The sequence below is a fragment of the Thermobia domestica genome, chromosome 12 (genome assembly GCF_964235325.1).
Source record: "Thermobia domestica chromosome 12, izTheDome1.hap1.1, whole genome shotgun sequence".
NCBI classification, from domain to species: Eukaryota; Metazoa; Arthropoda; class Insecta; order Zygentoma; family Lepismatidae; genus Thermobia; species Thermobia domestica.
In genome coordinates, this window is record NC_137465.1 from 1,364,699 (window position 1) to 1,384,259 (window position 19,561).

Here is a 19,561-nt window from a genome sequence, read left to right on the forward strand (position 1 = left end):
GCGAACAGACATCAAACAGGGTAGGTGTAAAGGTTACCGTTTGAACAAAGTTGGTTACCAGAAGGAATTAAGGTTACCGTTTGATCTACCGGTCTGCGAACAGACATCAAACAAGGAAGGTGTAAGGGTTTACCGTTTGATCTACCGGTCTGCGAACAGACATCAAACAGGGAGTAACTATTTGATTTACCGGTGCGTTTTAGGCCAGCTAAGCAATAAACTTAGAGTCTGTCAAAACACACATCAAATAGGGGTGCGACAGAACTTTAGCCGTCAACTTCCTAAGCTTGCCAGCAGTTTCTGGAGCGAGTCCGGGCTGAAGCGAAACTTGCGGAAGTAGATTGCCAAGTTCGGAAGGAGGTAACTTTAGCCGTCAGTTTCCTAAGCAGACCAGCAATTATGGGAGAACCCTGGCTGAGCCATCTTGCTTTCAGAAACAGATTGCCAAGTTACTGTGAGGATTAGGTAGGGTAGTACTTTGACCGTCAGTTTCCTAAGCCGACCAGCAATTATGGGAGAACCCTGGCTGAGCCATCGAGCTTTCGGAAACAGATTGCCAAGTACTGGGTAAACCAAGGTAGTGAGGTAGGTAACCAATAGAATGAGTAGGCAGGCCTCCGTAGAGGCAGAGAGGTTTGAAGGCAGAGGGATGGACAACTAGAGACTTCTTCGTGATAAGTTCCTGAACTGAAACGTGCCTAACGAATTGCGTACTCCTCGTAGTCTGCACGTCTCTGAGGGGTTCAGGAGAGGGACGTTGTCCGACGAGAGAGGCCAAAACACGCGTTTTTAAGGGCCTCGGTCGGAGGTGCAAGCAGCACCAATTTACGGTCTGTGTGCAAAATAGTAACGTGAGCAAACGTTGCACTAGGACCGTAAGGTCAGAGGTTGAGCATGCGTGGAGATCTAAAAAGTACCTAGGGCGGAGCCCGAAGGGGACCCGTATCCTGAAAAGAAAGATTATTGGCTTTGCACACGGTTCGGGTGCACAAGGAGCTCGGAAGAGTTCCACTCTGAGGGGCGGAGACGCTAGCTATTGGAACGAGCCATGCCATTAACATCTAGATTGGCTAGAACAAGGTGCCTTGGGCGGAGCCAGGCAAAAGATAAGATTGTGTGTGTGCGCATGCGTGTGCGTGTGATGTGTAGTCCTTGAATTTATGTGTGTGAGCCCCTTTCTCTGGAAGAATGAGGTTACATCGAGATATTACAGAGAATTGTACAAATAGTATCTTATACTATAAACATATATTAAAACATAAAAGATTTCAAGTAATAAACTTGAAAGGTTTTATACATAATGAACTCAAGACCCTTCGACAGTTTATCTTACTTGTTTTAGACCAAAGACATACATATATATTTAATGCTTCGAAGAACGAAAAAGAATCTTCCTTTTAGAAGCAAAAATGACATTTAAAAAGATACACAATCTATATAGGTTTCCTTAACAGTATTCTACCACTAATAATAATAATAAGAATAATAATCTAACTTGTTAAAAGACTACATCAATATAGAAAAAAAACTAAGCTTCTGTATCGAACCAGAAGGGGAGAATGTTTATCTTAACTGCTGTTGACCTACAGGTCAGAAAGGGGGAACTCGGTGAAGGCAGACAGGATGTCTGGTTTCCAGCTAGGAAAAAAAAAGAACACTCAACACGAATTTGTATTTTAAAAGAAGTAAATGAAATACGAATTCTGTTGCAGTTTTAAAAATGTAAAAAAAAGAAATAATTATTCGCAAAAATAGTTTGCGAATTTGCGGCCCCACTACATTACATTGAAGTTGCATCACCCGTTCGTGACGTAGTGTCACATGGTATTAGTCCAGTTTGACCAAACAACTTGCAGGGTATTCCACCTTTGCCCCCATGATAATACGATGTGGCATTACGTCACGCTCGGGTGGTGGAACTTTAATGTAAATCTAACCTTACCCTGATACCCAGTTACTTCTAACAGTGACATTCATACTCGTAAGAGTTAAGCAATACTCCCGGATAGTGCTCTCAACGGGTCGGGTCGGGTCGGGTTGAAGACCGACCCGACCCGACCCGTGACCCGAATTGACTGACCCGACCCGATGACCCGACCCGACCCGACTGACCCGAACCGTGATCCGATCTGATTGACCTGACCCGATAACCCGACCCGAGCTGACCCGGTTGACCCGACCCGACAACCCGACCCGAATAACCCGACCCGACAACCCGACCCGAGCTGACCCGATTGACCCGACCCGACAACCCGACCCGAATAACCCGACCCGACAACCCGACCCGAGTTGACCCGATTGACCCGACCCGACAACCCGACCCGAATAACCCGACCCGACAACCCGGCCCGAGCTGACCCGACCCGACAACCCGACCCGAACTGACCCGGCTGACCCGACCCGACAACCCGACCCGAACTGACCCGATCCGAGTCGGGTCGGGTCGGGTCAACCCGACCCGTTTGAGAGCACTATGGTCACGACACTGGGTGAACGCCAAAATGCACTCACATTGGGAAACTAGTTTTAAAAGCATAATTTTAGAAAATAAAGCATAAAGCATAATTTAAAATATATAGCACAATTCTTGGAAAATTCTCTTTAACTGAAAGTTTAACATACTGTGTTAATATTTTTTAAAGCCGATATTTACAATGCAAAATCATACATACCAATGCGTCAATACATACCAATGCAACAATGAAGAGCTTATTTTCATTTCTGTAAACTTTCCGGTGCAATCCTTTGATGTGGAGAAAAGAAAAGAAGAAATTTTTCCGCCAACTATGAATAGTATGCAAGAACTCCATACTATATTGTTACAGTGACGACGCCAGCTTTAAGTTCTTAGGAGGGCAAAGGAGGGGTAGATACATTTTCGGGGGGCGGCTATTTGCCATACCAAAAATGACATATTTATTACGTTTGACTTATTTTACATTACATTGTGTATTTCGTTGCTGTTTTTATGTTAGATCTATATGATTATAAATTAAACTTATTTCAAATAAAATTTGTAACTAACAAATAAGTAACGTCTGCACATGAAATATTTTTCAATGAAACTTTTGAAGCCTAATATATATATATATATATATATATATATATATATATATATATATATATATATATATATATATATATATATATGTAGAGAGAGAGAGAGAGTGAGAGAGAGCCAGAGAGAGAATTTACGAGGAGCTGCTGAAAATGTCGTAGTCCAATCCAGAAGGAGTGTAGGTACTAGGTAGAAAAATGAAACCGTACTTTAGAAAAACATATCTCTGTATGTACAAATATAAATTTTCATATTAATAATGAAATTCTTATTGTTTCTCAGGCCTCTGAAGTGATTGTGTGTGCCCAAACAGATAATTTCACGAACATCCAGATCCTTACTGTTATAACATTTTTGTTCCACCAAGGAAAGTCACCGAAGTAAATTAATTAGGAAATCAGTGAAACACCGCGGGACTCTCCTCCGTTATATATAGTGTTGAAGAAGTAATTGGCTTAGTATAAACGTAGCAATTTCTCAACAAATTATGCTTTACATCCAGGATGATTAAAAGCAATGACTCTTCCTGGAATCATGGATGCAATTTGTGACATTATTCTTGAAAATTGCAGCATTTCAGCCAGTGGTGGATATAGCCCGGGGCCGGAGGGCCTAGGCCACCCCAGTTTTTGTGTGACAAAAATAATTTAAGCTATTTATATTTATTATAGTCTGAGGTCTGCACCCCACTTTCTCAGTTTTTACCTTCTCAGCAAAACTTGTGTCAGGGATTCTGGGCATTTCTTTGGAACTCGTCGGTAGCATAATTCAGAATGGCTTGGGTATGCGCAAGTTCTCGGCATAATGGATTCCCAAAATATATGTCAGGAGAATAAAAGGGTAACGGCATTAAGAGAAGTATTCTTCCAATTTGACCGTAATGCTGATCAATTTCGCTGACGAATAGTAACCATAGATGAAATATGGTTGTACCACTATGATCCTGAATCGGAACAACAGTCAATGGAGTAATAGCACTCATTTCTCCATCGCCCCAAGAAGTTCAAGACACAGAAGTAGGTTGAGAAACTGTTTGGAACATTCTTCTGGTATAAGTATGGAGTGGCAAACTACCTCTTCAATGGTCAGATATTTAATCCAGAATCTCTACATTACTTACAAAACTGAAAGAAAAATTCAAAGTTCAACGCTGCGGAAAATGAAAAGAAAGGAATTCTGTTCCTTCAGGAGAATACACCTGTCCATCAAGCCCCTGCGAACATAACTGACATTGCATAATCTAGGATTTCAATGTCTAGATCATCATTCTTATTCCGCAGATTTAGCTCCGTCTAACTATTACGTGTACTTATTTCCCAAACTTAAATAACACTTGAAAGATGCCATTTTAGATCTGATAGGGGTAGTGCTACGAACAATGATGCGAGGAAATCTAGATTTTTTTTAACTTTTCTGCAAAAGCTGGAGCACTGTACAAGGTAGTATATTGACTCTCGGGGGAAGAGAAGAAGAAGTAAAACTTCACCAATCCACGTGCACTCCTTCTGGGTTGGGCTACGCATTTTTCAGCAGTTCCTAGTCAATATGGTAGACGTCACGTCAGTACTTTGAAACAAAATAAGTAAAGGAGCACTAGTATAAACGAATTACTAACTAAAGATCAGCACTCTGACAATACATTTTATTGGGAATCAATTTCATTCCATAATTTTATTATTATCATTTGCAGGAAGGGAAAACACAACTCTTTTTATCTCCTTCAAAAAATTAAGCCCTAGTAGTTGCAAACTAAGCTGTTATAAGCACAGCCTCTGAATATTGGAAGCCGAGAATAATGTTTCAGAAAGAAGAAGTTTTAAATAAAACAAAATATGAAACTGAAAACTTCAAACCTGGACAAATACAAACAAGTTACGTAACTGGTTTTACCTTTCTTTTGTTTCCAATCGAAGTTGATCCAATGAGAAGAAAACAAGTCGACCAAATCTACTATTGTTCGCTAGGCACAATTATTAAAAATCATAAGAAAGAAGTATAACTAAAATTTACCTCAAAAGGGGCTAAATTAGAAAACAGAAATATGCGTGCATACCCAGACGCTCAAAGAAGAAAGCTTGAGGATTAATCTGCCACATAGTAAATTCATGGAAAGTAGACTACAATTTGTCAATGAGATTGGTTATGATACTGATATATAATACTACATGAAGAATGTTTAAAGATTGTACGAGTCTGGGGGGGGGGCAGTCTAGGCGGCAGTCAGGGGGGCAGAAGTAGCTACTAGGGGGCGCTCGCCCCCTTGCCCCCCTCTGGCGTCATCACTGTATTGTTATGTTTACTTTTTGTACTTAAGCACTTTCTGTACTTCGGTGGCATCTTTTACTTTCCCTTTCTGCATATATGTACCTGTAAGGCGCACACAAATGATAGAAAAAATTTATTCGAGCAAAGCACATCTCTTTAAAATGAATTAAGTAGAAAGTTCATTAAATATGAGAGAAACTAGTTGCAAAAAAATATCAATAAATAGATCAAGATATTTAGAATATTTGATGTATAATAAATATACATTATACACGATTAATGTAAAATAATCATTGAAATTAACAATAAAGCATAATTTAAAAAAAGCATAATTAAACAAGAAATAAAGCATAATGTGGGTTGCTCTAACAATTAAGTTGTATGAAGACGAGAAGAAAACGAAAGCTGATTCCTTAACGAATTTCGTTGATCATCTTTGTGTCTACAAAAACGCATTCCTAGAAACCTACAAGCTAGGTATCATCTCTGTGATTATATCAGTTTCTAGTGCTACATGTGAAAGGTCATTCTCTTCTTTGAAAAGATTAAAGACTTGTATACGCAAGTCAATGACTCATGATAGGTTGAAAAACTTAGTGTTACTTTATATTGAGAAGAAAATTGCTAAATCGTTAGATCTTTAACAAGTTGTGGATATGTTTGCTGCTGCCAACACGAATAGAAAGGTCCTCTTCCAGTAGAGGCATGAACCTATAAGTTATTTTCTTTACCTGTAAAAGTGTATTTGCTTCCACTTAAGTCAACCAGCTACACATATTTTAAACGCCATGATTAAATAACTATTTACTTATATTAGAAATCAATTGCATTAATGAATCCTAGTTGTTTGAGGTACTAAATTCTTATATTTTCACTGTTTTCCAAAGAGTAAAATCATGAACAATAAAGATGGAAACATTCACCTTGAATACACACACACATACATATATATATATATATATATATATATATATATATATATATTTTGGAGATGTCCCCCTCAAAATCCTCTTGGGCCCTTCATTGCCCCCCCCCCCTGAAAAAACTCTAGCTACGCTACTGGACACCATGCACCAGAGATGAATTCTCTACCACTGAGCCACCGCGGCCCTGCTTGGGCTTGATCGTCCATATCCAATCTCTCTTTTGGCGTTGCTTAAACAACTTCTAGTTTTGTTCTAAATCCAGACTCCATATTGGCGTAGATATTAATATTACAGTCGATTAGTAAAATCAATCTTCCACATTTAAAAATTAAAGTACACACAAGTAGAAATATAAGCATTTATCATAAAAACACTAACTGCAAGTGTTCAAAATAGATTTATGGTTTCTATAAAATCAATTGAAAATTGCTATTTTTAATTAGGCAGCTAGTGAAAAACAGCAGCTTTCGACTCCAGCCGAGTTTAAACTCAACCTAAACTCAGTTGACCAAAGTGAACTGACCCGACTGACCCGACCCGACAACCCGACCCGATAACCCGACTGACCCGACCCGACAACCCGACCCGAGTGACCCGACCCGATAACCCGACCCGAGTTGACCCGATTGACCCGACCCGACAACCCGACCCGAATAACCCGACCCGACAACCCGACCCGAGTTGACCCGATTGACCCGACCCGACAACCCGACCCGAGCTGACCCGACTGACCCGACCCGACAACCCGACCCGATTAGCCTGACCCGACAACCCGACCCGAGCTGACCCGACTGACCCGACCCGATAACCCGACCCGAGTTGACCTGACCCGACCCGACCCGTAACCCGACCCGAGCTGACCCGACCCGACTCGGGTCGGGTCGGGTTACGGGTCGGGTCGGGTCAACCCGACCCGTTTGAGAGCACTACTCCCGGAACAGTATCGCATTTGCTACTTGTAAAATAGGATAGGCCATGGGCGTCTCTGGCGGGGGGGACAGGGGGACGCGTCCCCCAAATATTTTGAGTGTGAGATAAATGGATCAATGCTGAAAATATTTAGGTGTATATAGAAGTATAAACACAGGAGAACAAATAAAAGTTATGTCCGTTGGGAAACATTAGGTTCATGTGATTAAAGTGTCCGCCTGACGTGTGCCACTTTCAGTTTTTCTTTTTTCTTTTCTTTAAATTACAGTTCTTGGTTAGTCAAAATAGTCTCGGCTGCAGGCACACACTTTTTTCATTGCTTAACCAGCAACAATTGGATTCCATGACAAAGACAGACTGGAGAAGGGAAGGAAAGGATGTATAGAAAGTTAATCTGCGAATTTAGTAAGAAGGGAATCTATACAAAAGCAGGGACAATACACGTAGAAGCGAAGGTGACTAGAGGAATTAAAAAGGATATCAAAATTTGAATAATATATTTTTTAAAAATAGAAGGGAGCAATGGGGGATATAGAAAATACAGATGGAAATGAACCTAAATAAGCGAATTACAACTTAAGGAAGATGGAAAGAATACATTGAGGAACGGGATGATAGCAAGAACAAACTGTATTTTAGACAATGAAACGGGAAATGAAGTTAACGAGGATGGTTCATTGGACAAATTCAGAAACATACTGCGAAATAAAAAACAGGGAAGATAATATACCTTTTAAGTTTATTAAGAATACAGAAGAAAAATCAAAAATTCGAAATTCGCAATCAAATCAAGAGTGTCATCGTAAGACTTCTTTTAGAGACTGTTTTAAAACTTACGTGTCATCGTAAGACAGATTTTGTTATCTAATAAATCGAAATATATGAGGACTATAAAACTAGATTGCTGCAAATGCGTTTAATAACTCACCAGTAGGAATGTCAAAGTGAAGAAATTACCTAGAACCAAATTACATAGAAACTAAATTTTTCTCTTTTTTCGGGGGGGGAGGGGGCAGACCAGTGGTGGAAGAAAATTATGATGAATTGTGTTGGTAAAGGTAGAAAGAGGGGATCCCGTTAGTAAAGTAGATTCCAGTTTACACGTAATTTTGACGTAACTTTAGCTGGGGTCTACTAGTACTCTAGTGGTCCCCCCCCCCCCAATTTTAGCATGCCAGAGACGCCTATGGGATAGGCTACTTGTAAAGCGCTCACTTGTAAAGCGCCCCAAAAGTCCATCGTTCGAAATCAGAACATGAATATTTGCTGTGGACATCGTGCTAATTGTTTTTTCTCTCACATTCTTCCTGTTCCCTCCCACCTTTTCATTCCACCAATTATTAGCCATTCGTTTCCTTTAGCCTATAGGATATAACCACGGAATGTTAAATGAAATATTTCATTTCAGTCTTTCGGAAATTAAATAGAAAAAAATCTCAGTAGATCTTTTATTTTCTGATAGATCAAGTTGTAAAAAAATTCGAGGAACCTCCCTCGTGGCTAAGCGATTAGTGTACGCGCCTTTGGCGTGGGAGACCCGGATTCAATTCCCGGCGGGAGGTTATATGGTTTGGTAAACACATTAAGCTGTAGGTCCACGTCTCATATAGCCTCGCTGCTGAAAGGAATGCTAAATTAAAAATCAAATCAAAATAATTGAGAGAATTGAACGCCTAAATTCGTTCCAGCAAATAATGGAAAGAGAAAGGAAAAAGTGAAGAAGAAAATGACTTAAAAGAGGAAAAAGCTGCTCCTGTAAACTTAAAAAAAGCTACGAAGAAGAAAAAAGTAAAAAGAAGAAAATAGGGAGAATAATTAATTCAAAGACAGATGACTAAGTTTGGCAACTTTCGTACGAAGCACACTCTTCGTCATTAAATGCCAAGTTTGTAGCGGAAGAGAGAGAGAGAGAGAAAGAGAGAGAAAAGAAAGAGAAAGAAGGAGAAGACTGCCAATTTCAATGTAATTTTCGTTGAGAAAACTTGAGTTCTTTGCCTGCAGTGGGAGTAGAAGTAGAGCCCACTAGATTATCTCATGATTTCCAACAGCATCAAACAGCCTTTTCAACAATGTAAAAATGAAAAAGAAACTATTTCCTCCTTTTTTCGTAACAATTTTACATTGAATTGAATCAGGAGAAATGTTAGCATTTTGCTAGAACTTTTTTTCCCCTCTCTTCTGATGACGTCAAACGTCTGTTTGCTTATATCTCTCACAATGAAGTGAGAAAATCTCTTCCCTTCTTGCAGTTGATTCTTTGGATTAAGTAAAGCCTCCACTCAAACACGTTTTTCTTCTTTTTTAAAAGAATATACATTAAAATTGGTACTGAGTAATTTTAACTAGAACAAAAATACGTACTACTCAGTGTTAGGACGCAGTCTCTTAACAGACTGATGCATAGTAAATGTTCAAAGGTTATCTTTTCAAGTATTATGTTCGTGACTGTTGGAAGGATGTGTATCATTGTTAAGAGTTGGATTGATTTTGAGTTTAACGCCCCTTTCAGTAGCGAAGCTATATGAGACGGGACCTACTGATTGACGTGGGATCCGAACCACATAAGCTCCCGCTTTGAATCGAACCCAAGTCTCCCACACCAAATGCGCGTACGTGGACCTCGTATCATTGTTAAGAGTATTTGTCCCTGCTCTTAGGATAATTACTTTTTTTATTTTTGTAAAAAATGAACTTATTATTTTATTAATCAATTATGTTGCCCGACATATACGAGAATAAGTTACACATCTGCAGTAATATTTTTGCTGGAATATTGTTGCCAGAATGCACTATTTTATTTTTAAAATTATTTTTTTCTGAACAAGTAAAAAATAGCCTTTACAACTATCAACGCTGCAAAACAATATGCACTTTTTGTCCCATCCGATAAATATGGATGCGTACTAGACATTTACATTAAGAATTACTTTGATTAATTGTTTTTTCTGTTCCTTGCAACTAATAAGCAATTTGCATTTTTTTAAAATTATACTTCGGGTCATTTGTAAAATTCAATGTTATGATCTGTCTCATTGGTTTTATTTTCAAAACATCTCTACAGATAACGCTAAGTTTTGTCACAAAAATCATGTCTGCATCAGTCTTATTTCAAAAAAAAAAATACACACGACTAAATTCTGGACTGCATTTCTTTTGGGACACACTGTATTACGTACATTATAGCCTATTAACTGATGTGAAAATGAGAAGCTATATAGACAATAATATTGTATCAGGGGTGGATCCAGGGGGGCAATCGCCCCCTCCCAGAAGAGGAAGCTTTGTTATTTTATATATAAATAAAATCCATTCCAAAGTTTGGAGCCCTTAAAAGTAGCAGTATGACAACCCACCGCCCCCCCAAAAGTCGGTCCTGGATCCGCCCCTCGAACGAAGGCACGATGGCTCAGTCTGGTGTCCCTGGCCAAGTAAATTTGTGGCGTGTCCGTTAGTTTCCTCGAGGTACTCCCATCTCCTTCCTCATTCTCATTCCACCAATTCATCCATCATTGCTTATATGTAAGCATAAGAAAGCGCTCTTCTTTTCAGTTATCCTTAAATAGTTTTTTTAAGTATTATTTTGTATCTTTTACAACGATTTTTTTTACTTTTCAGTACAATTTGTTGTGTTTTAAACGAAACATATTTTGAAAGAAGAAATTTATCATTTTATTTTCTACTAATTAAATACATTTTATAAATTTATTTACATTTTATACTATCTCATACATTTTTACCTTTTCAAGCGATCTATCAACTAGAATGAAAGCCTTAGTTAAAAATATATGAAAATAGCAATGGAAGATTGTATTTTACAAAACTTAAAGAAAAGCATGTAAAAAAGTTAAAGATTGTCTTAGCAAGACAAATAATTTCTATGGCTTATCTGGCTTTCTGACACATTCAGTGGCGTCTCTTGAGGGAAGTCACGCTTAGAAGAAAATTATGGGTACAAACTAAGGAAACGAAACATCCTCCCAGCCGGTCTAGTGGCTAGAACGTGTAACTTTGATGCGCATGGTCCCAGATTCGATTTCCGGTGGAGAGCACAGAAATTTCATTTCACAACCAATCAGTTTTACTAATCATCCGTCTCCTTTATCCTAAAAGGACATGACCGTTAGATATTGAACTAAACACTTTCAATCTCTGTGTAATATCCGAAGTCTGTTAAGAATTAAAACAATACCTAAGTTATTTTCACTTGTAGTAATAAAACTAGGGATGGACAAAATTTGCCGGAATCGGAAATTTCATTTTCCGGATTTCGGCAAAATTCAGAATTTCGGAAAAATGCAGGAATTTAGACAATATCGGAATTCGAAAAAATCCGGAATTTAGAAAATTCTGATGTCGGAAAAATTTCAAAATTTAGAAATTCTGATGTCGGAAAAATTCCAAAATTTAGAAATTCCGACGGAAAAATTCCGGAATTTTCCGATTTTACTTTCCAGATCCCGGAAGTAAAAATTCCGGAATTGTAAATAAAACTTTGCTTTGTGCCTATGTGACTTCCATTAACAGCGGTCACTAATCCACAGCTGTTAGTCTTGTTTAAGAAAACAAGGAAATACAACAAAGAAAATAGTAAACGAAATTTTCCAAATTAAAAAATGTCTTCTTTCCTTACACAGTAAAACAGACTCACAATTCACGAGGAATAACCTGCTTGATTAGAAAACATAATTGCGATTTTGTTCTCGACACAGTAACGACAAGAACTATATTAGCGTAGGTCTGGAACAAGAAAAGAAATTTACGATACGCTATTAACTAATGCCAAATATAACCGTTGTAAAACCGTTTGCAATTGATGAGAAACTAGTTCAAGTGCGTGTGTATTCAAAGAGAAGTTGCCTTCTGTTTCTTCACCTGACAAACAAGGTCAGGAAGAAGTCTTTAGTAGTCAACAACTGCATTTTACATTTTAAAGAAGTTCAACACGTCAACTTCTGCATACGGATTGATTCATAAAATTTAAGAAATCTCGCTTTTTTTCTATTAAAAAGAAAGATACAGCGGTAAGTGATTAAACTGTTAAAAGCAGAAAGCAGATTAGACACTGGAAGTTACTTGAGTTAAAATGTCTGAATAGATTTATACGAGTGGAAAGTTCGTAGGTAGGTCATTTACTAAATTGTCCTGCTAACAACTGTGAAATTCTTATGTTTGTAAACATCCTCCTCTATAAACATCAGTTCTATAAACCCTTTATACAGTATGCATTATTGCGTACAATTTATAACGATTTTTGTGATTTTGCAAGCTGTTTGAATTGAGTACTGATATGTAATGCATCCAATTTAACATAAAGAAGTGTAATAATATTTTGAGTGATTAACGTACAGGGTGGGGCAGAGAAGACAAACGTTTTTTAAATGGTTCAAACTGTCCACTAGTTGGAGTGATAGATGTACGAAAGTCTTCGTGAAGTCTTAGAATGTTATTGTCTTATTTTATTTTAGTTTCTGAAGTTTTATTTTCCTTTCAGACTAAGCCATGGAGCCGTGAACGATAGAACACCGTGTTTTTGCGTATGACAGTATCGTCAAGAATAACTAGTCTATTCAGTATGAGTTTCCCCGCCATTTCAATAGCCACAGAACTCAAGCTGTTCCCATTCTTAACACAACCCTATAGTACTCGCGCCGAGTCGTGAAGCTTGACCTAGATCTACCAATTTCACCACCCAATAGAACGCGAGGGTGTGTTCCGGTCGTCAACCCCCACCCATCAAATTTTGTTAATGTCTTCTTTCGCGCTACACGGAAAACATCTCTCCAGAGTACAGTGTTGTCGGATTGGCGTCAAGTTCCGTTTTGTTAATTCTTTTTTGTTGCATTATATTTTCGTTGTTACTATTTGTGCTATTGTTACCATTTTAGAATAGTTGTTACAGTAGTTATTGTTGTGTAGTGTTATTATTGGTAATTTTTAAATGCTTTTTTTATATACTCGTTTACTATGTCTTCAAAGTTTGGCAACATAGTTGGTAAATTTCAGCTGTTTGACGTTTCCCCAAGTGTGCGCTCGGGAAGCGGCTCCACGAATTGTACCGAAGTTTTCCGATGTGTTAGAGCTCAAGCAAAATATTTCTATGATTGGTTCAGAGCCCAAGCTTCACGACTCGGCGCGAGTACTATAGTTGGGTTAAAGCAATTTGTACATGAGGTACAGTAATGAACAACAAACCGCCAGAAGCTACACGAACGGCATGTACACTCATGTCCAAAATTATTGTCGCATATCTATAACTGTCTTCTTGTAAGAATATAATTTGATAAATTTTGCAGAGTACTTTTAATACTGGTACTATGGTATAATCGGGAAATGTATATTTGTGGTAAACTTCATAGGAAAAGAATTATAAATACGAAAATTATAATGAGTAAAATTAAATGGTGCTCAATGGACAAGAAAATTTTATTTTCCTTTTATTGTTCTTATTTACTTCTCTTTTGACATGAAATTTCCCACATGCATATATTTGCCGATTATATAGATACTAACATTATAAGAAATACCGGACGATTTCGTTATCCAATCATATTCCTACAAAAACATGTTTATAGACATGCGACAATAATTTTGGACATGGTGTACCTCCAAAAATGCGAAGAGACGAGCCGTGTTGCATAGTAGGCGTCAATCTGCTCGAAGGCATACGTTTGAACTTGATCTCGGCATTCGCTTACTCAGGTGTACTTTGCATTTAGATTTGGATTTCCACCCATACAAATTGTCATTCTATAAGAGTTGAAGCACTGGGATTGCGCACAGTAAATGAACTGCGGACATGAAATGGATGAAATTTTTGAGCAAAATGACAACTTTCATTTGATCATCAGTGATGATAATTTTCATTTCACTGGCATTGTGAATCAACAGAATTGCCGTTATTTCCTTTCTCAAAAACCCGTAGAATTACACGAAAGACCTAAAGTGACGGTTTGGAGTGCTGCTGTCACCGGTCTCTATTTTTCGACCATGATAATGGAAATACTGTTACCGTAAACTCGAAGCGTCATATCAAGGATCAACTTCATACATGAATTGCGATCGAAATTTATTCCCATTCGCCGTGTGCGATTTCAACAGGATGGGATAAAAGTTCACACAGCTAGAGCATCAATGGTCGTTCTTCGCCCTCTCTTCCCTGGTCACCTTGTTTCCAGGTTTGGGAACATTCATTGGTCTCCTCGATACCTTGATCTGCCCAAGTGCGATTATTTCTTGTGGATTTACGCCTCAAGGCAGGTATAACAACCATAGGCTTCGTACATTGGAAGACCTGAAGGAAGCTATTGTCCTGGAAGTCGTCCAAATCAGCTATGCTGGAAAGAGTGGATGCCAACTCAAAAGAACGTCTTTAGGAGTGCATCAGTGATAACAGACATCACATGCCAGATCTTGTTTACCACACTTGACTTTGTACAACGCTATGTAAAAATTAATTAAATAGAGAAAAAAAGGAGGACGAAAGGGTATGGTGTATATTAAAAAGTACCATACCAATAAAAAGTTGTCTTACCTCCCCTATTTGGGGCTATGTAAGTCGAATAAGACGAACAGAAATTTTCAACGAAGTATAGAGAAACTTAAAGGACCAAAATTGCATTTAGATTATGCTCTTTAATAAGGCCAGAATGAGTAGGGAAGTGGAGGCAACAGCAGGAGTAAGTGGAGGCTTAAAAACTGTTCAAGGAGAGCCTGCCCTCCTCCTCTAGCTACGCCTATGATGACAACATATTAGCAAATTGCCGAACTAAATGTCTCCTTTACAAGACAAAGTAAACCCAAAAAAGCATCTCTACGCAGGAAAATTTCTACTTTCGTTATGATTTAAACGTTTAGATACTTGCGTGACCGCAGATCGTTAGGACAATATTTGTATTTTTCTCTGAATTTTAAATTCAAAATAGTTGAATACTCAACACCAAAGAATTTGCATTTTAACGATCTTCCACGTGACAAATCCTGTCTCCTCGAGAGTTTAAATTTGACCAATAAAGACAATCAGTCTAGATTTGAGATTTAAAATATACATCGTTACTTAAATAATAAGTTTATGTCTCATGGTCGAGCAATCTAAGGCACTCAGTGATGTAAATTTTCCGAAAAATTTAGAAACGATTCATAAAACAAACATACTCCACTTATTCCTACATCGTTGTTTAGCTGTAAAATTTATTTGTAATAAATATTGTCTGAAAAAAATTTCATGAAGTGAAAATCTAACGATTCTTCATTTCTGCAAAAAATGTTTCAAAAATTTCATGTTTCCTTCCCTCAAAATTCAACTCTGATCTCACAAAGTCATACAAATTCGTCAGTTTAATACGCGTAAGACGAAATTTTCTTATAGCTTTAAACACAATAAAATCAAAGCATTTCTTCTTATTTTCTGTTACAAAAATAGTCTTGACAAGGAACTGGAACTTCACAGTTCTATTTAGTTATTTCATTACATAAGCAGGCCTATATGTGAAGAAATAATGGAATTTTCTGTTTTTGAAACAATTGATAAATTCAAAAATGTTTCTTTCCGCTTTCTTGTTACATTTTGAACAATGGGATGGGATATTTGTACTCTATGAACTCTATTTATGTTCCTTGCGCTTTACACACACACACACTTATATTGTATTATATATATATATATATATATATATATATATATATATATATATATATATATATATATATACAAACAGAGAAACACTACGTAAGTTTTTACTTGCCAACTCGAAATATTAGAAAATATTCCGGTTCGCGAAAGCTAATTTGAAATTTATAATTTGTTGCTGTCTAACTTTCCTCCACAGGAATTCAATTTTATAGCTCAATGTGCAGATAAACATAGTGGAAAATTTTCCACCTAACATTACAATACATAATATTCAAAGTTGTCCCGATTATGAAAAGTTTTTCCACTTCTTTATAGATCGTAACAAAAAATTTCCGATCCTCGAAAACTACTTTTACTTGTTTCTACAGAGTAATAAAAACTTTCCGATTAATAAAAAGTTGTTGTATATAGTTTTTCCATACATGACAAACGTTTTCGATTCATGAAAAAATTGTTTCACTTGTTCCTAGATAGTACCGGAACTTTTCTGAGCCACAAAAAATTCAGATTTCTCAAACGATCTTCCACTTTTTAACATTTCTATATATGAAGTCAATCAATTTTATGGTCAATGAGGAATTGTTATTTGAGCCCTGATATTTGTTTAGAGCGGAAAAATTTAGGTAAAAATTTTCTGAAATGGAAACTTTTCCACCACACATCACTAAAAGCACTACGCTGGGATCGCAAAACTATTACTCTAGCGTTCAAATCTCGCTGAGTACATGGATGTTACGTAAAGTTCTTCACTATTCATTTCATTATAATTTCTCCTGATCCCCGATACTTAAAGCGAAGAACTAAAGGTGTAAAACGAAAAAAGTACAAATAATAAATGAAATCATACCTTAAAATACTCGCTGTTTTGGATTTATATGTTTACTAAAAATACTTTACAAATAACTTTCAAATTTAACAAGTAGTATAAAGATGCACACGAGATAAGAATTGATTATGTCTCGTCTCGAAAGTGTGTCGTGAAATTGATGTCTCGTGTTTGAAAAGGTATTTCTATTGGTAGAGCTCTGTCTCCACTCATGTCTACTAGGGTCGCCTATTAGTTCGGTGTAATTAGACCAAAGAAGGGCAAAACCCGGACATTCAAAAAAAAAACAAGCTGAAATATTTTCTAAAATCATCATGATACTCTACTCAGTAACTCATAGAAAGTTTTAAAAAAAATCCCACTATGGCCGCCATATTGGGTAGCCTATTTCCAATGCCAAAAGTTTTCGTGCAAACCATAGCATTCAGTTTATCTAACTATAATACAGGTTGTAAACACAGCAGAGATACAAACTATACCTCGTTGGAATGATATTAAATTAGTTCTTCTTATTGTGTGAAAATTGAGGAAATTTTCTTTTTTCCGAAAGGAAAAAGATAAATTCTACAAAATTTCTCAGAACAGAAGTAAAAATTGAGTTATTACAACCTTGTAGGTTGAAAAAACAAAGTATGAACAAAATTATTGGCTACACCCTTCTTACTAAAATTGGGATTTTTTAGATCCACATAATGCATTAAATACTCTCTTGACCCATATTGAAAGATTTTCACTTCTGCATCCACAAGTTTGAGTGAAATTGTGAGTGAGTAGGTATTTGCAGAGGTTTTAATATCCACTACAAACCTCCTCCAAAAAAAAAAAAAAAAAAAAAAAAAAAATGTATTTCTATTGGAAGAGCTCTGTTTGGTCTCAAATTTCGATACGAAAATCATCTCGTCTCGTGCGCAACGCCAGAAATACAGGGTGTTTCAAAATGAATATCCGCGTTTTAAGTCTTTGTAATATTTATTACATTTAACGTACAATTATAAATAATACATCAAATTAAAGAGCAATTGAAACAGTTTCTGCTACAAGTGTTCAATGTGAGCATTATTTGTCACATGACACACATCCAGTCCATAGCCGAGTTCTTCCCAAATCTTGATCAGTGTAGTTGGACTAATTGTTACCAACAACCGTTTCAATCCTCTGTCTTAAATTCCTCAATCTTCTTAACATTCTCCACACAGACGTCACTGGAGTTGCTAATTCACGACTAGCCTTCCGAATTGATTTCTTGGAGCTACGTGTGAAAGATTCTCTCACTCGTTGAACACGTTCTTCAGTCACTCTTGGTCAACCCGTACTGTTTGCTTTGCACAGACAGCCGGCGTTTTCAAACTGATGATACCATCTACGGATGTTATTATCACTTGGTCTGGTGGATTGTAGTTGAACTTAATACGGAAAAAGACATTACACTGTAACTACAGATTCAGTTTTTGCAAAATGTAAAACACAAAAAGCTTTCTGTTCAATAGTCGCCATCTTTGCTACTAGCACTTTCTAACGGCAGACAGAGGAAACATGCGCATGGGTGCGTACAAAACTGTTTGAGTTGTTCTTTCATTTCATGTATTATTTATAATTGTACGTTAATTGTAAAAGCCTTAAAATCCCGATATTCATTTTGAAACACCCTGTAGATCTGTTCTTTAATTTGTATGTAACGAACTATTGATGCTTACTGTTCTAAAATATAACAAACAGAAAACGAAAAGATACTACTCGCCTGCCTTCACTCGTTATACTTCCACGGTTTTCGATGCTTGACAATTACAGAACAAAATCACTGTTGCAACCATACCTGGAAAACAAATGGAGAGACACTAATTAGAATAAACGTATTTAAAGCCTTAGGAGACTGTTTTATGCAAACCAAAGTCATTGCCTTTATCAGTCGCTATATTTCATCTGCGCTATAAGTGAGATATCTCAGAGTAGAAATACCTGCATTATAGCTTGCTAATTCAATGAATTTTTCGGAATTTTGGCAATTAGGAACCACACATTTTGTATCAAATCATCTATCTTTTGATACTTCAACGGTTCACTGCATAATGTTAAGTAATCCTAGAGATAAACTATGTTCCTGAATGAAGCCTATATGGTCACTTGAAGTACTCATATCGACTTTCATCGCAAGAAATGACAATCTAGAGGAGCAAGTTTCTAATTGCCAAAATTCTGCTGTATCAGGGAGGCTGTATTGCGGATATTACTACTGTAGATGATGAAATTGTCTATGTGGCAATAAAAACTTAGAAAACATTTTTAAATGCTATTTTTAGACATTACACGTGCTTCATTATACATTGTACTTCATCTACAAATAGTTAGTGAAGATGAAATTTTAGAAAATTAGATAGATATTCGTAGATTAGAGATAGGAGAGTTTAACAACTTGTCACAAATATTTAATATTATATATATTTGAAAAAGCAAAAAATAGTGATGTTTTGTTTGAAGCACTGCTTCTGCTTGAGGGAATTATTTTACCTGATTTAGTAGGCTTATGTCAAACATTTGTTTCTAAAATTAAAACACAAAGAAACACAAATGAATGTCCGAAACCAATCTATTCCTTACCGTGACCAGGTGTATTGCCCATTTGTCTATGTCTGCAGCCCACAATCACCCACTTAGATAAAAATTAACTCAAACTGAGCATAAGGGCGATACCATAAGGAGGTGTGTATTAAGTTACGTAGGAATGCACTTAAAAAGAATAGCTTCTGATCACTGGTGGCAGGGTCACAAACTGACAAAATTTTTAATAAATGTATTTTACCAGTTTTGATAATATGTTTCTTAGAGATATGAACACAAACGAATTTAGGCCTGCACCCTATCTAGACTTCAGAGCAAAGAACAAACATGCTATGAATCCCCCGCAAAGATAGGAAAACAATTACATGAAG

The 19,561-nt window shown here is 37.0% G+C and overlaps 1 protein-coding gene across 2 annotated transcripts in view; it reads right to left on the reverse strand.

Moving 5' to 3' along the window:
- LOC145666292 (uncharacterized) overlaps positions 1–19,561 on the reverse strand; it is a 326,989-nt gene that overhangs the window by 59,736 nt on the left and 247,692 nt on the right. The window contains exon 2 of one of the 2 annotated variants that reach the window (XM_081733369.1): positions 18,415–18,447. The exons of the other annotated variant lie outside the window; for it this stretch is intronic. Within the exon in view, the coding sequence (XP_081589495.1) occupies positions 18,430–18,447 (18 nt within the window). The 3' untranslated portion in view covers positions 18,415–18,429. Of the gene's footprint in view, positions 1–18,414; positions 18,448–19,561 lie in introns of those variants that run through there. 2 annotated transcript variants of the gene reach the window in all.